The sequence below is a fragment of the Colobus angolensis genome, unplaced genomic scaffold, assembly GCF_000951035.1.
Source record: "Colobus angolensis palliatus isolate OR3802 unplaced genomic scaffold, Cang.pa_1.0 Scaffold13, whole genome shotgun sequence".
NCBI lineage: Eukaryota > Metazoa > Chordata > Mammalia > Primates > Cercopithecidae > Colobus > Colobus angolensis.
The window spans coordinates 11,201,332-11,223,993 of NW_012114252.1; the positions used below are offsets into that span (position 1 = coordinate 11,201,332).

Here is a 22,662-nt window from a genome sequence, read left to right on the forward strand (position 1 = left end):
GATTAGAATTTGAGCTTTCCCCAACCCAGCTTGGACATGCGACTTTACCTCCTCTCCTATACACAAAAGAACCTAGGGTCAGATAATCCAATCTGCCAGTGATGTCTTTGTGGTCCTCAGAATACAAATATAGCTTCTACTCAGACATCAACATGACGCCCGCCTCTTCCGCCCCAAGCTCCTGCTGTTTCCCTTTGTTCCAGGCAAATTCTGTTTTCTCAATAAAAAGCCCAGACAAAGAGTTCAACCGCCCTCTGCAGTACAGACAGTGTTCTGTTAGACACTCAGAATGCCAGAGACCAGAAGATCAAGGGAGAAGGATGGGGGACTCTGGAACAGGAACTAGTTAAAAATCTGATACAGCCTTAGAAGGCAGGCCATCCTTCAGAACTGGTAAACAGGTTTACCCAGAGGCCAGCTTTATCCTATGGGTTAGGTAGAGGGAACTCTTTGAATAAAAAATAGCTGCCTAGATTGCAAAACAAAACGAAACACAACAAAAATCTCACAACCAGGTCACTTAAAATAGTGTTTAGAGAATGTGTGACTTTTGTTTCCCTGAAATACAAATGATTGGAAAAGCTTATTGATTTTTCAACCTTCCCCTAGCATTTGTGATGCACACGCTGAGGCAATGAACTAGCACAGGAGAAGGTGAAGATGAAACCACCATTACAACCCAGTGACATGTAAATGCAAGAAAGTAAGAGTATTGGTTATGAAAGGCACCTTTAATACCAGGGCTGATTTGTTATAAATATTCTGGCAACATCTAATGTTAAACTTAAAATGTTTTGAAAACATAAAAATCCTATAGCATCCTGGGTCACTTACTCCTTAAGAAAATACCTCATTGTGGCATATGATCTGTTTCATTGTTAAAAGAATTTATTATAGAATTGTATCACAGAGTTGATAGTGTGACATACTTTTAAGCCTTAAAAACTATAAAAATGATTATAAGTATATACTTGGTATCTCATCCATAGCAGTCTCAGTGAATTCAATTTCCATTTGGCTCGATTCAATAACTAATATTGAGTGTCTACCATATGCAAGGCACTGTGGGTAATTCACATGCAGACCAGGCACCCGCACTACCTACACTGACATTGCAATCTCTCAAAAAAGATGAGTCTTAACTCATACATCTGGCCCTAAACTAGAGCCAGTTGCCAATTTCTTACTTTATATTCAATAGATAGCAAATGAAACCAATATAGAAAATATGTTCCCTATAATAATGGGACTGAAGGAAACCAGTGTCTTCCTGAGATTTCTTTCCTGAAATTAACTTAGATTTAAAAAAAAAAAAAAAAGAAGTAAAGATAATTTTATGACACTTCAATTTCAAAGGAAACCCCTAAAAATCTCGATCTTGTTTATACTGAATAGTATCATTGAAAAATGTTCTTGAGAAAGGTCTATTACCACTGGGTCCATTTTGAAGATGAGGTCTTATATGTATTCCTTAAATTAAGAAGAAGAAACCACATTCTCTCTCTCTCTCTCACTCTTACTCTCTTTCTCCTAATACTTACATGCATGCCCACAAGTGCACGCCCTGTGTTTTCTAGCTTGTCACATATGAAATCACTTCCTGGGCAGATTTTTGGGTTTGGACATCACCTGTGTTCCATCCCCCTTATTTACTAGAGGCACCTGGGCACATGCATACCAGGTATCTCTCGAGCCACCTACATTACTAACCTAGATAATGTCAGTTTAATCTTGCTATGCCTCAGTTTCTCTCATCTGGGAAAACAGAGAAAATAATACCCTCTCTCTCTAAAAAGCTGAGTGACAGGATAATAGAGATGAATTATAGAGCCTTTGTAAAGAAATCTGAACTCCTTGTGATGAGGAACTCCACAAATAGAAGGGGCAATTACTATGATTCAAACAGTAAAGGAAAAATAAAGCAGATCTATCAATGTTTATGAAATTAAATCACAGGCAATTTATTTTTGGTAGCATAAAATAAATTGATAAGTCAGCAAATCAAACTAAAGATAAAAGCTGAAAGTAATTCGTTATTTTATCTAAGTCTCTTAACAGTAAAATATGAACAAGAGGTTTTAATCTAAGAAAAAGATAAGTAGCCAGTATCTCTTATGTATTATTCTTTACTTAAGGTTCATAATAAGATGTCAACTATTCATTAGTTTTGTTTAATTTTGTCTGAAATCATTCTTTCCCTTAAACATGGAACATACACATGAAACAGATCCAGAGAGCGCCCCGTCTCCACCCAGAAGGATTGCATTTAAGCAATCTAGGCAGCTCTTATTCTGAGGACCTAAGAAAGAATGAATCATTATTTAATGATAATAATCTATACTAACAGGAAATTCTTCTAACCTAACTCCCTTGGCCCCCATTTTGAGCAAATAGCATTCTACTCAACATAATGCAAAACCCAAACTGAAATGAGCCTACAAAAGCTAACACTTGGCTGGGCGTGGTGGCTCATGCCTATAATCCCAGCACCTTGGGAGGCCGAGGCTGGGCGAATCACGAGGTCAGGAGTTTGAGACCAGCCTGGCTAACATAGTGAAACCCCGTCTCTACTAAAAATACAAAAATTAGCCAGGCATGGTAGCACACGCCTGTAGTCTCAGCTACTTGGGAGGCTGAGGCAGGAGAATCGCTTGAACCCGGGGCGGAGGTTGCAGTGAGCTGAGATCACACCACTGCACTCCAGCCTTGGTGACAGAGAGAGACTCCGTCTCAGAGGAAAAAAAAAAAAAGCTAACACTTTCTGAGCGCTTACTATGTGCTGGCCACCGTGTGAGGGCATTTTAGTTCATTCAGCCCTAACAACAAACCCAGCAGATGGGTATTATCCAATTCTGATAGAAAAGGGCATGGAAAGTTTTAAAAAGTATAGTTTTGCCCAAAGAGGTACCAGCTAGTCAAGTGAAGAGCTTGGATTCATCAAGAATACAAGAGAAAAAATTCCTACCAGATTGCTTCAACCAAAAACGTTGCCAATTTTAGAGAACAGTCACGCATTACTTAATGACAACAAGGATACATTCTGAGAAATGCATTGTCGGGTGATTTTGTCATTGTTTGAACATCAAAGAGTGTACTTACACAACCCTAGATGATACAGCCTACTATACACCTAGGCTATGTGTGGTCTAGCCTGCTGCTCCTAGGCCAGAAACCTGTGTAGCGTGTGACTGTACTGAGTGCTGGAGGCAGTGGTAACACAGTGGTAAGGATTTGTGTATCTAAACATAGAAAAGAGGCAGTAAAAATATTGGTCAGGGGCAGTGGCTCACGCAGCATTTGGGAGGCTAAAGTGGGTGGATCACTTGAGGTCAGGAGTTCAAGACCAGCTCGGCCAACATGGTGAAACCCTGTCTCTACTAAAAATACAAAAATTAGCTGGGTGTGGTAGCAGGCACCTGTAATCTAGCTACTCAGGAGGCTGAGGCAGGAGAATCCCTTGAACCTGGGAGGTGGAGGCTGCAGTGAGCCGAGATCACACCACTGGACTCCAGCCTGAGTGACAGAGTAAGACCTCGTCTCAAAAAAAAAAAAAAAAAGGTATAATTTTATGGGACCACAGTCATATATATACTATATGCGGTCTGCTCACTGAAACATAGTTACATGGCACATGACTGTATGTACATTTATGTTTACCTAATCTGACCCCCAAAAAATCACAAGCAGGGGACCCAAAGGTGACTTAATGTGTACTACTGTGCAGCACATAGCATAATTTAAGCTTCCTGAACCAAACTATTGCCAATTTGTAGGTATTACTACCCCTTTAAATTATAGCTTGGAGGAGGCTAGTTAATGCTATCACTAGAGAGTGGCTTTTGAAAAGTGTGCTCCAGACGTCAGAATCTATGCCGTGGCCTCCCTCAGTCTGAATACGCAATGTCACCTCCCCTGAAGCTACTTCAAAGGGTGAGTAGATCATCTGGAAGATGAGTAAGACCTCAGTAGAGTCATCTGTTTCATTAATATTGTCTGCTTTTAAATGATTTCTTTTCAATTTTGGCTGAGCGGAATTTTTATGAATCTTATCAAAATCATTAAAAAAACACACACACAACAAAGAAAAACCCAAGTATTCGGTCATGTCTTATACTGTGCGACAGGAAATGTTCTTATTCAGCCCAAGAACTTAACAGATATCCTAGTAAGGTCTCTTTAAAAGAAATCTGGCAGCTAGGTACCTTGGCATTGAGGGGACACACAGACAGAGCGCTTCTGAAAAGCTGTTCCTCACTCCGCCACTCGCCGCTGCGCACCACGCATCGCAGCATGTTGATGAATAAGATCCCCAGCACGACAGCAGCAATGAGTTTCTTAAGAACAGAGAGACATGGTAAATGTCACCGGTGAGATGCGTCCGGTCGTTTTGTTCATCAATCAGCACCACTCTCGGTTGATACTTTTTTTTTTTTTTTTTTTGAGACGGAGTCTTGCTCTGTCGCCCAGGCTGGAGTGCAGTGGCCGGATCTCAGCTCACTGCAAGCTCCGCCTCCTGGGTTCACGCCATTCTCCTGCCTCAGCCTCCCGAGTAGCTGGGACTACAGGCGCCCGCCACCTCACCCGGCTAGTTTTTTTGTATTTCTAGTAGAGACGGGGTTTCCCCATGTTGGCCAGGATGGTCTCAATCTCTTGACCTCATGATCCACCGCCTTGGCCTCCTTCAAAGTACTGGGATTACAGGCGTGAGCCACCGCGCCCGGCGGCTGATACCTTTTTCTTGGTATGTTTGCTCAGGGCTCCAAATCCAAAAGTCAGCAGCACACAGTACCCAACGCTGGGGAGGTAGAGGACTCGCTCCGCAACCACGAAGCCCACTCGGAAGAACACGTTACTCGCCGGGAGAAATGGGATAACGAGAAATCCCAGGCCCAGAGTAAGGATCCTGGATGATGAAAAGTATTTAAATAAATGGCTATTTCCAGACTTCTCAAAAAAAACGTCCTACTACACATTAAATTAATGCTAAAGACCTTTTCTTTTCCACGGCATCAACAGAGAAAAGATATTGTTGTCAGCCAAAGGATATCATCGGTAGAGAGTTTAGCATGTGGCAGCATGTGGATAAGGCATAAAAATATTCCTCAGGCACTTCACAGCGAGTCTAAGGGTAAAACTTAAAAGCTATACAATTCGTATGGAGAAAGTTAGAATGACCACATTTCTGAGGCCTTATTAATTCCCCTACTCCTTACTATGCCTCAACCCGTTTAGGTACTGAACAGTTCAGTGGACACTGTAGGTCTCAATTAATTCAAAAATTGTCCCAATCAGTTTTCATGGGGGAAAAATTTTCCTCCAAAATGTAATGAAAATAGTAACACTTAAGCAGTTTAAAGTTTATGAAATCTGAAATAAACAAATACCATTTTCTGGTTGCTACATCACCATAAATTTCAGTCAGGGAGATACGACGCTGAGCACTGAAACACTTCTAGAACCACTTGATCATTCCCAATGTCCCCTATGATGCAAGAGGATGAATTAAGACTCTAGGTCAATTTTGATGGCTGCTTCCTGGGCCCCGTGGCTACAGTATTTCTTTAAAAATCCCATTTCCTGTGGATAAGGGAACGGGGACGAAAGTTTGTGGCTCTTTAGAATTACCAACGGATTTAAGACACAGGTAAATGTAAAACTTAATTTATCTTGAGAAATTACTAATTCCATAAACACTTAGGCTTAAAAGAAATCACCTTAAACAGTTTTCTTTTTCATGAAACACATTTGTTTTCCCCAATTATTTTCTCAATAACTTTTTTTTTCCCCCATCAAGAAAGAACAGCCTCTTTGGGGAAGTGGCTTGTTTTGTCCCCAGCAACAACAGAAGGAATCATGGCAGCGTTCACTGGGGTGTTTTAAGGAAGAATTGTGCAATAATGGGCACAACACACATCAATTACACTCTGTTCTGACCGTAAATTACTCTTTACCACCTATGGCGAAAAGGATCGCAAAATGCTACTTCCTGGGGAAAGGGGGAGGGAGGGATGAAGCAGTCATCCGTAGCCCCTCTTCCAGCCTCGCTCCCCACCCGCGGAAGCCAGCCATGGATTCCGAATGGATGGAACTCATCCTAGCCATATGTCCTTAGATGTGACTTCCACAAAATCGTTAAAATGATCAGCGCAGGATTTCACAAAACGCTTCTGACTCAACCAGCGTGGAACTTAAGATTCACTGCTGCCTCTTACCTTCTCTTGTGGCCGTCTTCAGAGCACAGGGCTTGGCATATCAGGCCAATTAGGCAGAACCAGAGTGCTGCAAGTGCAATTACCCTCCAGTCACTGACGGATTTAATGAGGGGGATGCAGCCCATTGACCAATCAAAACACAGCCACCAGGGACACAGCAGCAGCCAGGCATTCAATGAATAGTAGTAATTGTAGTTTATGGCCTGTCGGTCAAAAGGAAAACACACATTTATTTGATACTGAACTTAAAAAACATATATATATGCACTAACTTCACTCATATGCTTCTGTTCAATGAAAGCAGTTGTATCAACTAAAATGTTGCCAACTTGTATTACAAGTTGTAATACAGGCTGTAGTCTTTAATGTGTTAAATGCATTCAGATTTTGATATATAAAAATATGGCAAAGCCACCAGACTATGCAATACATTCATTATATTTCTGGCCAAGCTATGATCTATTTGCTGCCTGAAGCCCATGACTCTGAAATCTGAGGCCCCAGGGTCACCTATGTACCCAATAACATAACAGGGTTCGATGGTTGTTCTCTTGATTTTGGTCTCTATGAAATGTACAGCTAAGAATTTGTGGCTTGATACTCCTGCCTTTAGAAAAAAGGCAAATCTAAAAGAATAGTCTTATACCACCAGTCTTCTAAAGATACCAAGAAGGTTATATTTAGTCTTAACCCAGCCACAGGATTAGGGAGCCCTTTCACGGGACTGGCAAGGACCCTTATGTGAGAAGGAACCACCCTCTTTACTCCTCGCTAGAACAGAAATGCAAAGAGCTTCCGCACGCCCTTTCAACCCCCTCAGGAAGACCTGCTTTCATCCCAGAACATCTTCAGTGATCGCAAACAAACATGGAGGTGGCCCGTGTATTGGGGATTCTGTTGGCGTGGAGGGGAGTGAGATGAGGAGGAGGGGTGAGGGATCTGGGAATCTGGTGGGGGAAGAAAACAGTCCAGGGAGTGGCAGGCTCAGAACTCACCCTCACCAGCATGCTGTCAGCAAAGGACGCCGGGTTGTCCACCTCAGTGAACGCCGGCGGGCCCGTGCCCATGATCCTCCAGCGCACATAGAGCACCCCAGCCCCCCCGAAGGTGAGCAGGGTCATTCTGAAGAGGAGGCCCCCGTTCCTGAGCATGCCGAGACTCTGCAAGGACACCGCAAAGCCCCAGAGGGGGCTGATTTTCAAATAAAAGTGTGGCTGAGCCACGTACAGATGTGCAGCAATTCTGCCTGAACTACTTCAACACTGTGCTTTAAAAGGTTGGTTATTGCAGAATTCAGAATCACAAGGAATATTTGAAAATGGCATTTTAAATCAGCTGGTACTTGACATTTTCCATGTCTGGGCTGGAGATAAAAGTGCAGACTCACCTCTAATGACTTGTCCTTATGTAGTACCTTCTGGACAATTTCCAGAACATTGTATTTGCCTATCACCAAGATGTCAAATACTGCATTCAAACCCTAAGAAAGCAAAGCAAGACAATCAGCCAGGGGAGAGCGTGGCTCTGTGAGACAGCAATTAGACTTCACAATTGCATTACTCCACCTAGACAAGGAACACAGAGAATCACGGAACACCTCTGCAGCTCTCTAAAAAACACACAACAGCCCTCCTCTGTTTCTATGAAGTTAGCTCAAGGTAATAGATCATATTTATTATTTACTAAGCCCCTGATAGTAATGATTTCATAGTCTACATGTAGGAGTTCTGCAAGATTCAGGATAACTAGAAATTTGGGATTCCTAGGAAAAGCCCTCAAGAGATCCCTCCCCCCGCTTTTTTTGGTCACTATAAAACAGTCCTTTAGTTCATGCAACAGACTGTTTTCCTGGGCAGTAATCATACTGGAAGATAAAGGCAGCCATCAACCTCAAAAACCCAGCCACGTAAGTGAACCTTAAGTGCCAGTGGACTTTGGCCTCTTTATAAATGGGACGAACATACATGTCATCTCTGATGGAGCCCTGGAGATCTCTTGTGCAGAAATCTAGTTGTCCAGTAGTTTTCTCGCTGGGTTACAGCTAGATGACATCTCCCAGCCTCCCCTGCAGTTAAGCTAGGTCGCGGGGCTGAGTTCCAGCCTTGTGGAATGTGGGAGAAGTGACATGTACCATTTTGGAGGTTTGGTTGTAAAACTTGGGCACACATTTCCCCATGGTTTCCCCTTCCAGCTGGCTGGAATGGAGATGCCCAAGGTGACTTTGGAAACCACACATTGATGAGAGCAGGCCTTTGCCAGGGGGGGCCGTGGTGTGGAGGATGGCCACCTCTATCCATTTACAGCTCTGCCCATGACCCATGAGGGGAACAACTTCAATTAGCCGTCCACCTATGTTAACAGTTTCCAATTGCACCACGATGGTTACTTTCTAGCAGGTAAAATTAAACCTGTAGTTACAGGCGAAAGGAGAGATGGGCCTTGGATTCTATTGTCTCTCCTGCAATGGACTTTCTACAAATGTCACTGCTGCAGGCAACGTCATCGACAGAACTCCCTGCTCAATCTGGATAAAGTGGTCTGCACATACTCAGTGGATATAGTTAGAGCTGCCCCTAAATGACTTGGGTCTCTTTAATATGATCTTCTTTGCAGCAAAGGAGATCACACATCATCAGAAGTCAGTGGTAATTTGTGGTTTTCAGAGCAAGGATGACATCCCTACTTAACCCTCTCCCGGAAATGCTGGGAGCCACTAATTATCCGATACATGGGCCAGTGCTGGGTTAATCAGTTCAAAGAATCCTGATTTTATTCACCCATGTGAGACATGATCTTAGTGGGCCACAGAAGACGGTTTCTGCCTGGTTGAAAACCACTTTCTAGAAGGCAGATGCTCCCTGCGTAGCAGCCATTGTCTTCTCACAGTTTTCCTGTGAGCTGCAGGACAGTTACCAAGGGATGGCAGGGTCATGTGGTGAACAGGCCTGAGCCAAACACAAGACTGCCCCCTTCCCTCTTAAATGCTTCATCAAAATGGCCCCATTTTAATCCAATTTTGAGAATAGCTACCTTCCACTGTATCTTTATTCATGTAAATTCAACCGAATTCTCTCCTGCTCCTGAAAAATGGCACAGAGGAAGCCTGGTGCAGTAGCTCATGCCTGTAATCACAGCACTTCGGGAGGCTGAGGTGGGTGGATCACCTGAGGTCAGGAGTTTGAGACCAGCCTGGCCAACATGGTAAAACCCCGTCTCCACCAAAAATACAAAAATTAGCCGGGCGTGGTGGCACATGCCTGTAATCCCAGCTACTCAGAAGGCTGAGGCAGGAGAATCTCTTGAACCTGGGAGGCGGAGGTTGCAGTGAGCTGAGATTGCGCCACTGCACTCCGGCCAGAGCGACAAGAGAACCCTGTCTCGAATAAAAATAAAAATAAAAAATAAAATAAAATAAAATAAAATACTGCACAGAGGAGCCTCCTGAGGACCTTGTGGAAGGAAATTCCGACTCGGCAGGCCTGGGGAGGGGGTGGGGCCTGAGATCCTGAATTCCCAACACGCTCCCAGATATTGCTGATGCTTCTGGTCCTCAAACCACACTTCATATTAGGGAAAGGTTCTAAAACCAGTGGTTCTCAGGGAGGGGTGTGCCCCCCAGGGAGTGTCTGGCACTGTCTGGAGACATTTTAGGTTGTCACAACTGAGAGGTTCTACTGGCACCGCTAAACATCCCACAAAGCCCAGAACAGTCCCCACAAGAAAGAAGTGTCTGCTGTAAAACATTAATAGTGCCAAGGTTGAGAAACACTGTTTTAGAGCAAATTTAAAGAAAATTAACTCACGAAATTCAAGTATCTTTCCATGGTAATTCTCCCTATACCATCTCCTTGCTAGCTTAATCTTAATAGATACAACCTAATACAACCACTGATTTTTGCCTTGACTTGTATCAAGCCCCAAACAGATTTAATTGTTCTTTCCTTTCCAAGCTATTTCTATATGATCATTCTAATCCCACGACTTGGCCAGGCGCGATGGCTCATGCCTGTAATCCCAAGGCTAGGAGTTTGAGACCAGCCTGTCCAACACAGGGAGACTCCATCTCCACAAAAAAATTTTAGAAAATTAGCCAGGGTGGGGGCATGCACCTACAGTACCAGCTACTTGGGAGGCTGAGGTGGGAGGATCGTTGAGGCTGCAGTGAGCTATAATCGTGCCACCACCCTCCAGCCAGGGTGACAGAATGAGACTCTGTCTCGGAAAAAAAAAAAAAAGGAGAAAAAATTCCACATCTTTCCTTTTTTCTACCTCTGTTCACAACCTTAATTTCTATATTTTCTTCTAATAATGTACAGCAGCAAACTGGTTAGAATGGAGAAAAAGAAAAATGGATTTCAACACTTCTCCTTTCCTGGGTCTTTAATCCTAGCATCTACTCAGATCAGACTGAAAAGGTAGATGTCTTTCCGCTTCAGAGAGCCCTCTCCCCCACCCCCTTGACTGTCGGTGGAAGCTGAGGTACAGGTTCTCTCCAGGAAAACAACATACCCCAAGAGAATACAGTGTATGCACCATATTACACAGAAAGAGACTTCAAGGCTCGAAGTTAAAACACGTGATTACCCAGCACATCTGGCATAAAAAGAGTCTTCTGAGAACAAAGTCCCACTAGAAACATTAGCAGCATTACAGATTCTCCTTTAAATACTAGTTAGTAATCTTTTAATTTCAGGTCAAACATTTGTGACCATGGACCACTTTGGTTCCAGCGTTGCTTGAAGTTGCACTTGGGTAGTGATTAACTATAACCATAGGTAACCGCTAGCGGTGGGGGAATGATGAGAAGAGAGACAGAATGTGTGTGCACGTGAGGCTTTGAGTGTCTGCAAAACTCTTGTTCCTTCATCTCTTATTTTTTTTTTTCTGAGACATAGTTTCGCTGTTGTTGTCCAAGCTGGAGTGCAATGGCATGATCTCAGCTCACCGCAACCTCTGCCTCCCGGATTCAAGCGATTCTCCTGCCTCAGCCTCCCGAGCAGCTGGGATTATACGCATGCGCCACCGCACCTGGCTAATTTTGTATTTTTAGTAGAGATGGGGTTTCTCCATGTTGCTCAGGCTGGTCTCGAACTCCTGACCTCAGGTGATCCGCCCGCCTCGGCCTCCCAAAGTTCTGGGATTACAAGCGTGAGCCATGGCGCCCGGCCCTGTTTCTTCATTACTAAACTATCCACCACCCTTTCTAAACCTGAGATCAAAACGATTGATGAGGTCAGTCCTAGGTGATCTAGGACTGCCGAAATATGTACGAGCATCCCAGAAAACTCAAACCATTCTTTTATCTTTTTTGATAGGGCCTCTCAAGAGGACTCATCGTGGCTCCCTGAGAGCTCCTCATTCACCATTTCTCACCAGTTGCACATGACTGTCAAGGAAGACAGTCAGTTCTCCATCTGAAATGCCAGAATCGTGACAGCGAAAGTCATTTGCCCAGAAAGGTCTATCACCTCAGGCCAGCAATGGGATGAAGGCATGGAGAATGCCACAAAGGCAGGGCCAGCCCCAGATGTCTTTATAGGAGTGAAAAGGATACACAGAAAAAGCAGGCCCCGGCCATGTCGCGGCTCTCACCAGCACGGTGATCCCTTGCTCTTTGCACAGCATGGCCACTGCTCCTAGAAAGATACTCAGCAGCACCCAGAAGGTGGAAGAATACGCTCCCTCCTTGTTACCTGTCAATTAAGAGAAATGATCAGTGCAAAAGTCATGGAATGCAGCTCAGTTTTTTAGCATCGGGAACTAAAATTCTAAGCAAATACCTTAAACAACCATAACTTAAAAACAGGGTTTGGGCTTCAGACAGCACTTCTCTGTGGGCAAGAGTGCATTAGACAATACCTTCTAAATGGTACGTATGTCCCCTCTCAAGGCTCTCCCGAGGAGGTGCCCAGGGCCTTTGGGAGGCAACGTCATGAAGCCCTGGCCACAAAGACACCTCATGCCAGAGTCCCCATGCAGAAGGTACCTTCTTCCCAACCTACCAATCACCTGCGAGACCATTCTGATGAGTCTTTTTGAGAACTCCCACTGAGACTGCAAACAGTCCATCTGGTTTCAAGATGCCCCCAGTGGTCACTGCTGCTGTCATGATGGAGCTGCAGGGAAAGCCTCTGGGAATCTCCACTCCTCCTGGAACAGGAGTTCAGGCCCTCTGGACACCAGGTGGCTTAGAATGGATCTGCTCTGCTCCCTGTGGGGAACAGCTCCAACCTCTACCAAAGGGTGCACAGCCACTGACAGAGCTGGCGCCTATCTAGCACCTGGGGCAGGTAAGACATAGACCAGGCTGGGCTGCCAATCTGCACGGGGGCTTGAGCACCAACAAGAAGCCAAAACATCCCCAGACGTGTGAACACTGTAAGAAGCTGGGCTGGGCGGCAGCTCGAGTAACCACCGCTGGTCCCTAAGTGACCTCCTGGGAGCAGGGTCTGGCTGTACATTGTCCGGTCATGGTGTGTGCAATTTGGCGGCCAGAACTAAACTGCAAGGGAGGAGAGGGAAGCTGCATGGATACTCCTCTCTGTTGTGAAGCCCTCATTCTTTATCTAAATAAATAAGCCAACATATAAAAAAGACATCGGTATCAGGTGGGACAAAAGAGAACTTTCTCGGAGAATCCAATTGTTAGCTCGCCTGGCATTACTCGGTTCAATTCCACTAGAACTCCCGGTCTGCATGCCTATGGCTCTACGTAAGCATCTGAATGCCAGCTCTGCCACTCACTGTGTGACACTGGGCAAGTGACTTTCATGGTCTCAAGGAACTCACCTATAACGTGAGGGCAACGTTACCAACCTCAGGATATATTTGAAAGGAAAAAATTACATAGGAACACCTGGCCATTTTTGTTAAACACTCATAAAGAATGCTTGCAAATGCAAAATATATCTCTATGACAACACAAGAAATTGACCAGTTTCTGAGACGTTCTAAAATGAAGAATTGGGGTAGAGGAGGAAGAAAGTTTACTTTTAGTCTTACTTTTCATTACATAACCTTCAGTACTCTTTACATTATCTTAACCATGTGCATGTATTAAAAAACTATGTTAAAAACTAAACATGTTAAAAATCACTTGGTATAATGCTGGGACTACAGAAATCATTTAATTAATGTTTGTGGCACTTGGGTCAGTCAAACCTGGTCAGCTTAGAGGGAGATCCAATTTCCAATGGGGCTTTGATGCAGTAGTCAAGGGGGCGGCTGATCAGCCAAAATCTGCCAGACAACTGGATAGTGTAAAAAATATACCGTGAGCTCATTAAACTGCCTGCTTGGGAAATTAACAAGTGTTTGTGTGTGTCCTGCAGGCCCTGCATGGAGGGATAGAAAAATACTTGTGAATACTTGAGACAGAATCAGCAACACCCCAGCCCAGGATGGAAGGCCTTCCTGTCCCAAAAACAGCCAGTGCTTTCTGGTTTGGGGGTGGGAGGCGTTCTTTTTCTCCTCTTCTTTTTTTTTTTTTGAGACAGAGTCTTTCTCTGTTGCCCAAGCTGGAGTGTAGTGGCCGGATCTCGGCTCACTGCAAGCTCTGCCTCCCGGGTTCACGCCATTTTCCTGCTTCAGCCTTCTGAGTAGCTGGGACTACAGGCGCCCACCACCATGCCTGGCTAATTTTTTGTATTTTTAGTGGAGACAGGGTTTCACCATGTTAGCCAGGATGGTCTCGATTTCCTGACCTCGTAATCCGCCCACCTTGGCCTCCCAAAGCATTGGGATTACAGGCGTGAGCCATTGCACCCGACTGGGAGGTGCTCTTAACCTCAAATGCTCTACATTGGGGTTGAGACCCTGTCAAGATGAGAAGGCCTGTCTCCAGCTGGGCCCCTGGCTCTCAATAAAGCATGAGCAGGACTAATTCCTGATGTGCCCAACACCTGCAGCTTGCAGGACCAGCTACACGGCTGGGCTGCTAGGACAGCCTCCTCACTCCCACACAGGCTCCAGTGGCAGCAGAGAGTCTGGCCCTTTCAGCTTTCTGGGGGAAGAATCTGTGTATCAAATTTCTAGATTTAAAATACAAACAAATGGAATAGCTATTATACAAAAAGTTGACTTGGCTATTATAGTTGAGGCACTTAAAAGCTTTTCACAAGGCCAACTGATCAACAGGAAAGCCTCTTAACTGAGATCCCATTGTCGCATAAAACACAATGAACATTCTTTTTTCTTTTTTTTGAGATGGAGTATCGCCCTGTCACCCAGGCTGGAATGCAGTGGCGCGATCTCACCTCACTGCAACTTCTGCCTCCTAGGTTCAAGAAACTCTGTTGCCTCAGCCTCCTGAGTAGCTGGGACTACAGGTGCACACTACCATGCCTGGCTAATTTTTGTATTTTTAGTAGAGATGGGGTTTCACCATGTTGGCCAGTCTGGTCCCGAACTCCTGACCTTGTGATCCATCTGCCTAGGCCTCCCAAAGTGCTGGGATCACAGGCATGAGCCACTGAGCCCGGCCTGAACATTCTTGTTTTATGCCTTCCAATTATCTCTTTTGCCTTCAGGATAATGGTTCCTCTTCTGACTGTGGCTTTAAAGGCCTTGCTGAAGTGGCCACCACGGGCCCTCTCCAGCCCCTCCCAGCACACACTCACTCCAGGCCCACCACCACTGCCCACTTGCAGGTTCTCACCTGGGTATGCTTACTGAGTTCCCTTGGGGCAGAACGGTCCTGGCAGAATCCTACCTAATCAATAAAGCTGTTAAATGTCACTTATGCTGTGAAATGCCAAACCCCGTCCTCTCAGGCAGGTCTCTGCAATTCACTTGTTTCCTTCCTCAGTTAAAAGAGCAAACACACCCTGCTGTATGCACAGCTGACTGCCCCGTGAGCAGGTGAGCCCCGTTCACCTCTCCATGTCCTGACTGCCCCTGTGAGCAGGTGAGCCCGTTCACCTCTCCATGTCCCTGACTGCCCCCCTAGATTAGGTTAGGCCCAGCTGTGGTGCTCTAAACTGCCCTGATTACAGTCTATCAAAACATGCCTCACGGAGTTTATCGCCAGCACTTGATTTTCTATCATTCCCGAGTCGAGGTTTTCTCCACCTTGGCATTAATCACACGTGGGCTGCTTACATTTTTTGGAGGGTGGTTGCCCTGTGCATCACAGGGTGTTTAGCAGTACCCCCACCTTCTACCCATCAGAGGCTAGTGGCACCACCCCCCACAGCTCCCCTCAGTGGTGACAAACAAAAATGTCACAAATATTGTCAGATGTGAGTAGGGGCGTGGGGAGGGCAGGAAATCCCTCCCAGTTGAGAACCACTGCCCTAAACCAGTGCTACTCACAGGTGTGTGGTTCATGAACCTGCACCTGGATCTTGTTAGACTCAGGCCCCACTGAGATCTGATGAATCAGAAATTGAGGATGGGAACCAGTAATCAGCCTTTAACAAGCTTTCCAGGTCGCTCTGGTGCTCCCTAAAGGCAGGGTGCACACCCTCGAGTAAGCCTGCTCACGGCTGGACGGCTGGCACCACACCTGGCTCGTAGGAGCAACTAAAAATTATTCTGACTGAATCAGCAGGCCTGACTGACTCTGGAAGGGCAGTACATGTTCAGTAAGTGAAGTGACTATCTACTCTATCAAAAGGGGTGCAATAAGCTTTGAGCTCCCGACAAATCATGGAAACGCAGGGGTCAACACTGCTTCTTAGAGGCTGTGCATCATCTGTCCTGCGAGGATGGAAATGCTGGAATCCCTTCCAAGATGCTTCCAGCAGGGGGCCACCTGGTCTTGACTTGAGGAACTTCAGTGATGGGGATTAATTTTCAAACCACAACCCGTTTCATTTTTAAACTCTGGGTTGTTAGATTATTCTAAATGCTGAGCCCAAGCCAGACTCTCTAAACTTCAGTCTTAGCTGTGCCCTTGGGCAGCGCTGCTCCAAGTTGTTCAGGAGGCGTGGAGCCCAGAAGCCAGGCTCCCTCCACTGAAAACCATTACACATGAGTATACTTAGATCCATCAAGCAAAGTAAGGATCATTTTATTTGCAGAAAGTAATTACTTTCTATGTATCTAATGCCAAAAGATCACAATAAGAAGCCAGGACAACAACAAAACCCTTTCAAATTACACGCAATTCCAACTTGAGCACTTACGGATTTATTGTTTCATGTGGGCATTTGCTACCACTCATTGGCAGATAAGTATTGGCAGGCACTAAAGCTTTAAAAAAAATTACAGCCAAAATAACCCAAAAGCTAACAGATTGATGAATTATTTTAAGCTATGATTTGGGGAAAGGGCCACAAGCTTTAGGGGGAGAGCACAGCGTCCAGCTTACAAGTTCATGCCAGAGCCTCTGAGAAGTCCAGGCCTTCCGCCACGTCATGAGAGATGGGGGGCTTTGTCCACTCAGTCTCAGGGTACAGCCCCTCTTCCCATGACACATTTTCCTGAGTCTGGGTCAAACTACCTTTAGGATTTTCTCCTATTAGCAGTTTATTTGCAAACAAAACCTTTAATTATAAATGACCTGATTAATTACCATGGGATCTCATCCAGAGATAAACAGGGCAAGAGACCCCGGGCCCCCGCTGGCCACTCTAGACCCAGCATGAGGAGATGGTGCCATGGCTGGGCTCCATCCATTGTTTTCAAGTTGACTAGGTGCTCAGCTCCATGGCTCACTAGAAACCAAATGGACACCCTCCACCCCACCCCATCCCACCAACCTGTTACCTGAATTGGGTTTTTGTAAGCTTCTCTCACTCTCAGAATGTGTGTTGGTACTTCTCAACTAAACATAATACATTCCCCAATGTAACAGTCTCTGTTCTTAATTTCAAAAGCAAGTTCCTTGATTTTACATTTCTGCCTAGAAAAAAGGAATTATCTTGTATTTTTACTTGACTGTAACATAGATTAATTTTCCTCCATGGACCGGGAGGCCTTTGAAAAGGAAAACATTCCCAGTTCCTTCATTAAAAATGCCCAAAAGACGGCTCTTGAAAGCACCCTATTAACACAAAGCTCAATTATGACACAGACAGGAAAGTGATGGGTTCCTCTAGAATTCCTCTAGATAAGAATTCTAGATATTCCTCTTACCTAGAATTTAAAATGGCTTTCTCCTTATAAGGCTAAACCAGAGACTTAGTTGAAAACAGAAAAATAACAACTAGAAAACACGGCCTTCAGGTTTACCGATAACCTTCTCCCTAATCTCACCTCATAATTTCACCACATTCTCAAACTCTAAACCCCACCTCTCCCGTCCTCTATTGCAATTCTGACAGAAGAGTCCTACTGTTTTTCCTTAGACTTCCGATTTCGCTTCAAACACACCCAGCATGAAAAGATATGAAAGATGAAGGTAATGTTTCTTTGCTGAAGAAGTATCTTCAGTCTCAGCAATTATTAAATATTAAGTATCACTTCTCAAAACTGTGGCAATTTCAGATCAAAGGCAAAAGCTCAATGGTCAAAGATAAACCGAGTGAGCACCACATTCTAGACCCGCCATGGTCCAAGAAAGTAATAATTACAGCTAATGAGTGCGTGAAATGTATCTAGACCCAGGTGGGATGTATTAGTGTGGAATACACACCCGGTTTTGGAAGCTTAGTATGAAAAAAAAGTGAACATTTTCATATTTTTATATTGATTACATGTTGAAATTATAATTTTGATATATCAAGGCAAATCAAATATATTATTAAAATCCATCTCACCTGTTTCTTTTTAAAACGTGGCTACCCCAAGGTTTTCAATTCCATGTATGGCTCCTGTTGTATTTCTATTGCATGGCAGTGTCTAGACCATGTGATCAAAGACCCAGCTCACAGGTGACATAGTGTGGACACTGCTGTTTGTATCCAGCTCTGTCCTTGAAAACTCAGAAAATATGAAATGAGTTTGCCTATTTAAATCCAACTCTTTCTCTAATCCCTACCAGATTCGTCACTTGACAATTTTTGGTGTTTTTTTTGTTTTGAGACAAGGTCTCATTCTTTTGCCCAGGCTGGAGTACAGTAGCATGATCATGACTTACTGGAGCCTTGACCTCCCAGGCTCAAGCAATCCTCCGGCCTCAGCCTCCCAAGTAGCTGGGACCACAAACACATGCCACCAGGCCTGGCTAATTTTTTAAAAATTTTTATTTTTGTAGAGAAAGGGGGTCTTGCTATGTTGCCCAAGCTGGTCTCAAACTCCTGTGCTCAAGTGATCCTCCCACCTTGACCTCTCTAAGTGCTGGGATTATAGGTGTGAGCCACTGTGCCCAGCTGCCACTCAATATTTTATCTAGAGTCATAAGACGAAGCATGCACACAACTTTGAGTTCCCCAGAATCTAAATTGGAAAGCTTAACATTTTAAAACCATTTCATATAAATGAAAGGGGTCCTCTTTATATATATGCAGTATATATGTGCATATATAAACCAAGGCCAGCCCACACAGCGATGACAAAATATTTCCACTTTTGGAGGTGAACAAAAAAGGCCTTACAAAAATTCAAGTGAAAAACTAGCTCTGAGAGTTTAGATGGCCCAGACTAGTGGACTTCTGGAAATATGACCTGCTCCACCAAAGTTTGGCCAACATAATTCCCCAAATTAAGATTTATTTTAAGCCTTAGTTTGTGAAGGTGACTAATGCTAATAATTATCAACATATAATCTAGAGGAATTTAGACTCTGCTTTTGTGGCTATGTTCTTATACAGTAACAAATGCAAACCATTATTTTATTTCCAAGTTTGAGCATTTTAATGACAACTCAGACAGGTAACAGTACTCCACCTTGCATATAGTGGGCACTCGATGAGTATCTGTTGAATCAATAAATAGTTTCATTTATTTCTACGTCTATCAGAGTCTTACTATATTACATTTTTCTTGCAATTATGACATGTAATTTAATACCCAAAAGTTAATCATTTGCTCAGCATGGACAAATACTGCCAGAATTCAGGTCTTTTCACTCTTAATCTTTGAACCCCTGCACACTGGAAGAATCGCCATCATAAGAAATATTTAAAAACCATGGAGAAAATCAATAATTTTCATTTTAAATTTAGAAGTGACTGTTAAAAACAGTACAAATAAATTCTGAGTGGCAGATGTCACCTTCAGCACAGCTGCACTTACAAAGATTTTTATTCAGAAACATCTTCCCCAGATTTAAAATTCTAACTTGTACATGGCTCTAGGTAAGCGTCTGAGGATATCACTCTTCCCCAGCATTCTCCGTCTCCTCTCCATCAAGATTGTTAAATTTCAGGTACCAATGACCCAGGAGAGGATGGGAAAAAAACAAAAACCATTTGGACACCACGCTGCCTCTCTCATCCTTTAAGAAGACAATTTGCTCTAGGATAATTATGCAGCATTAGCAAACATCAATAGTTTATGATCCAGAATTGACTAGAGACGTGCCTAGGCAATGTTCTTCTCGTTTCAGTATCTTGTCTCTAGCATCTAAGAGAATTCACTCACTTGGGTAAATGGAGGCAAAGGCTAAGGGAGTGAAGGGAGCGCAGGGAAAAAAATGCAATGACAGAAAGACACTTGTCAGTGCTAACACCCACAAGTGCCAGCAGATGTGATCCATTTAATGAAGCATGTGCCTCGGATTTGGCACTCCTTTCCAGTGGGAAGATCTCCTTTCAGAAAAAGCATCACATTATACAAGTTACCCCTCTCCACCACTCTATGCCTGGCATCTCTGCCGCTCGAAACTGGCACGTCATGTTGTGTGTGGGAACCACGCCACCCCGACAGGTGGCCGCGACTCTCTCTCTGCCAGAGCAACACAATGAGCATCAGATTCACGTTCCAAAAGCTGGAACGACCGAGCCGTGCTTCTATGCACAGAATGAAAGAAGTCAGGCTTGCTGCTCTAAAACACGGGTCCATTTGGGGGAAAATCAAGCAATGAAGGAACCAAACAGGGAAAAGAGAATCTGCATGACTCCCACCATCAGAATGCAGTCAGCAATGGCCCCAAATCTAAAACCAAGAGTCCTATCGGACATGAGTTAGCCAACTGCCCTATTTTGTAAACAGTGTGATTCTAAGTCAAAGAAAAACAGGTGTCTTTAATCAGAATGAAAATACGAGGGAATGATATCCCAAGAGTAAGAGTTATCCCATTTTAGTGCCTGAATTATACAGCTTAAGGTGAACTATACAGCTATAGAACTATACAGCTTAAGGGAAGCTATACAGCTTAAGAATAACGGAGATTTGAGATCCTGCCTTTGATATTATGAATAATAATTTAGAACTTAAAATGATTGTTCTAGGTATATAGAAAATCCATCCCCCTCTGGAAAAGATTCTCTTCTCCCCACTATAAATGAGATTAAATTTCTCCTTTTGGTCTTAACTCCCATGAAACAAGTATTTTAAGGTATTAGTTTGGAAACGAAATTGTTTTGGCTATTCTAGCGAGTTTAATGTGCAGAGATGATCTGTTTCCAATCTGAAATACCAGGCTTTAAGAGAGATGTAAATACAAGATGCCTCATTGTAAGAATAACACTTTTTGTTTTAGGCATTCAGAAGTAATACCCAGTGTGCTACTGATTTCATCTGACTTAGTGTTTTGTTTTGTTTTTTCAAGAAAATGCATGCTTCCTTTGTAAGGACACCTACTTTTTAAAAATTCCATTGCAAAGATCTTGCTAGACATTCTATTTATGCACCAAAAAAAAAAAAAAAAAAAAGAGGCAGAGTCCCAGAAATGTTATGTGAGTACATTTTTCATTTTCTGAAAATACTAGGATTCCAGAGATTAGGACAGGATTGCTTGTGAATAAACTCAAGCAGTTAAAAATTGTCCAGAATTTTATAATAAAGACATCCCATCCATAAAAAAAGTTAATGTTACCAAAAAAATGCACTCTCTGAAAGAACTTATTAACTAGTTGAATCATTAATTTCAGAGTACTTAATTTTTTGTTCCCTTATAAAATAATACTAAATTTGTTCCTCTGATGTTAGGCCTTTCTTTGAATTTATGTTCAGATCCCAAAAGTACAAAGATCAAGGTTACTTTAAACCTGAAATTTAAACATTAAATGGCATTATTATTTGTATCTCAATAAATAATGGACTTGTCTACCACAAAAGAGTTAGTTTTTGTTCTCTGCTGAACATTCATAGACATGGACACTTGGAACAAGAAATCACCATTGCAATGACAATAAATACATGTGTTTACCACTCAGCTTTTTGTACAATTTGTACTGACTAGATAGGGTAAAATAAAAACATGGCTGGAGGCTGAGGCAGGAGAATCGCTTGAACCTGGGAGGCAGAGGTTGCAGTGAGCCAAGATTGTGCCACTGCATTCCAGCCTGGGCAACAAGAGCAAAACTCCATCTCAAACAACAACAACAACAACAACAACAACAAAAAACCACAGAAAACAAACAAAAAAACAATGCTGGGCACGGTGGCTCAGGCCATAATCCCAGCACTGTGGGAGGCCGAGGTGGGCAGATCACTTGAGGTCAGGAGTTCAAGACCAGCCTGGTCAACATGGCAAAACCCGTCTTTACGAAAAACACAAAAATTAGCTGGTGCGTGGTGGTGCGATGACTGTAGTCCCAGCTACTTGGGAGGCTGAGGCAGGAGAATCACTTGAACCTGGGAGGCAGAGGTTGCAGTGAGCTGAGATTGCACCACTGCACTCCAACCTGGGCAACAGAGCAAGACTTGGTCTCAAAATAAATAAGTAAGTAAATAAACATGTGACTGTTTAAGACATCTCAAACTCCAAAGGAACAGAGCTCTAGATCCAAATGAAAATATATATACACCTGAATTTTCATTAGGATCAAGAGCTCTGTTTTGTTGTACTGAAGGAAATTTAATAGAAGATGAAGGAAATAAGTAGAATAAAGGCCATGGCCTCCCCTTCTGCATAAACGCACCATGAAAAGAAAGGATCCTTACTGAGTGCCTGCTATGAGGGGTACAGGAAGGAAAAAGTCAACAGGAAAGGAAGGAGAACTAGAATATTCTGCTCTGTAGACATTCTGAATCACGGAAGCTTTATTTTAATCAAAATATACTGGAGTTACGGTGAGCCCCTCAGGGGCATGACCTTTGTTGTTCTAGTTTTTGTATCCCCAGCACCGGAAACCGGACCTGGTACAAGAAACACCCTTAAAGTTTGATTAACTATTGGTGATGGAATGAATGACTAAAATCAATAAGCCCTTCTACTATTTTAGAACAGAATCAGAAACCACGGCTTTTCATGAACACGTTAACCAGAATTATTTTTGCATATGGGACTCTTACTGCTTCTTCTCTGTAAAGGTATTGTTAATTTGTAGAAAGTTTTCTCCTCCTAAAAAAGACTCTTAAGCACCCTACGATCTTAATTGAACATTAACATGATGATGTTCAAGGATTATTCCAAAGAGTTGTCATCTATCAACAAAGAAACACATTCTATTCTTAGCAC

The 22,662-nt window shown here is 43.5% G+C and overlaps 1 protein-coding gene across 1 annotated transcript in view; it reads right to left on the minus strand.

Annotated features, from left to right (window-relative positions):
• Positions 1–22,662, minus strand: part of TMTC4 (transmembrane and tetratricopeptide repeat containing 4) — a 73,398-nt gene that overhangs the window by 25,602 nt on the left and 25,134 nt on the right. Inside the window, 6 exon segments of the mRNA XM_011933943.1 lie at positions 4,203–4,334; positions 4,732–4,903; positions 6,213–6,415; positions 7,208–7,372; positions 7,600–7,692; positions 11,805–11,905. Of these exon segments, the coding sequence (XP_011789333.1) occupies positions 4,203–4,334; positions 4,732–4,903; positions 6,213–6,415; positions 7,208–7,372; positions 7,600–7,692; positions 11,805–11,905 (866 nt within the window).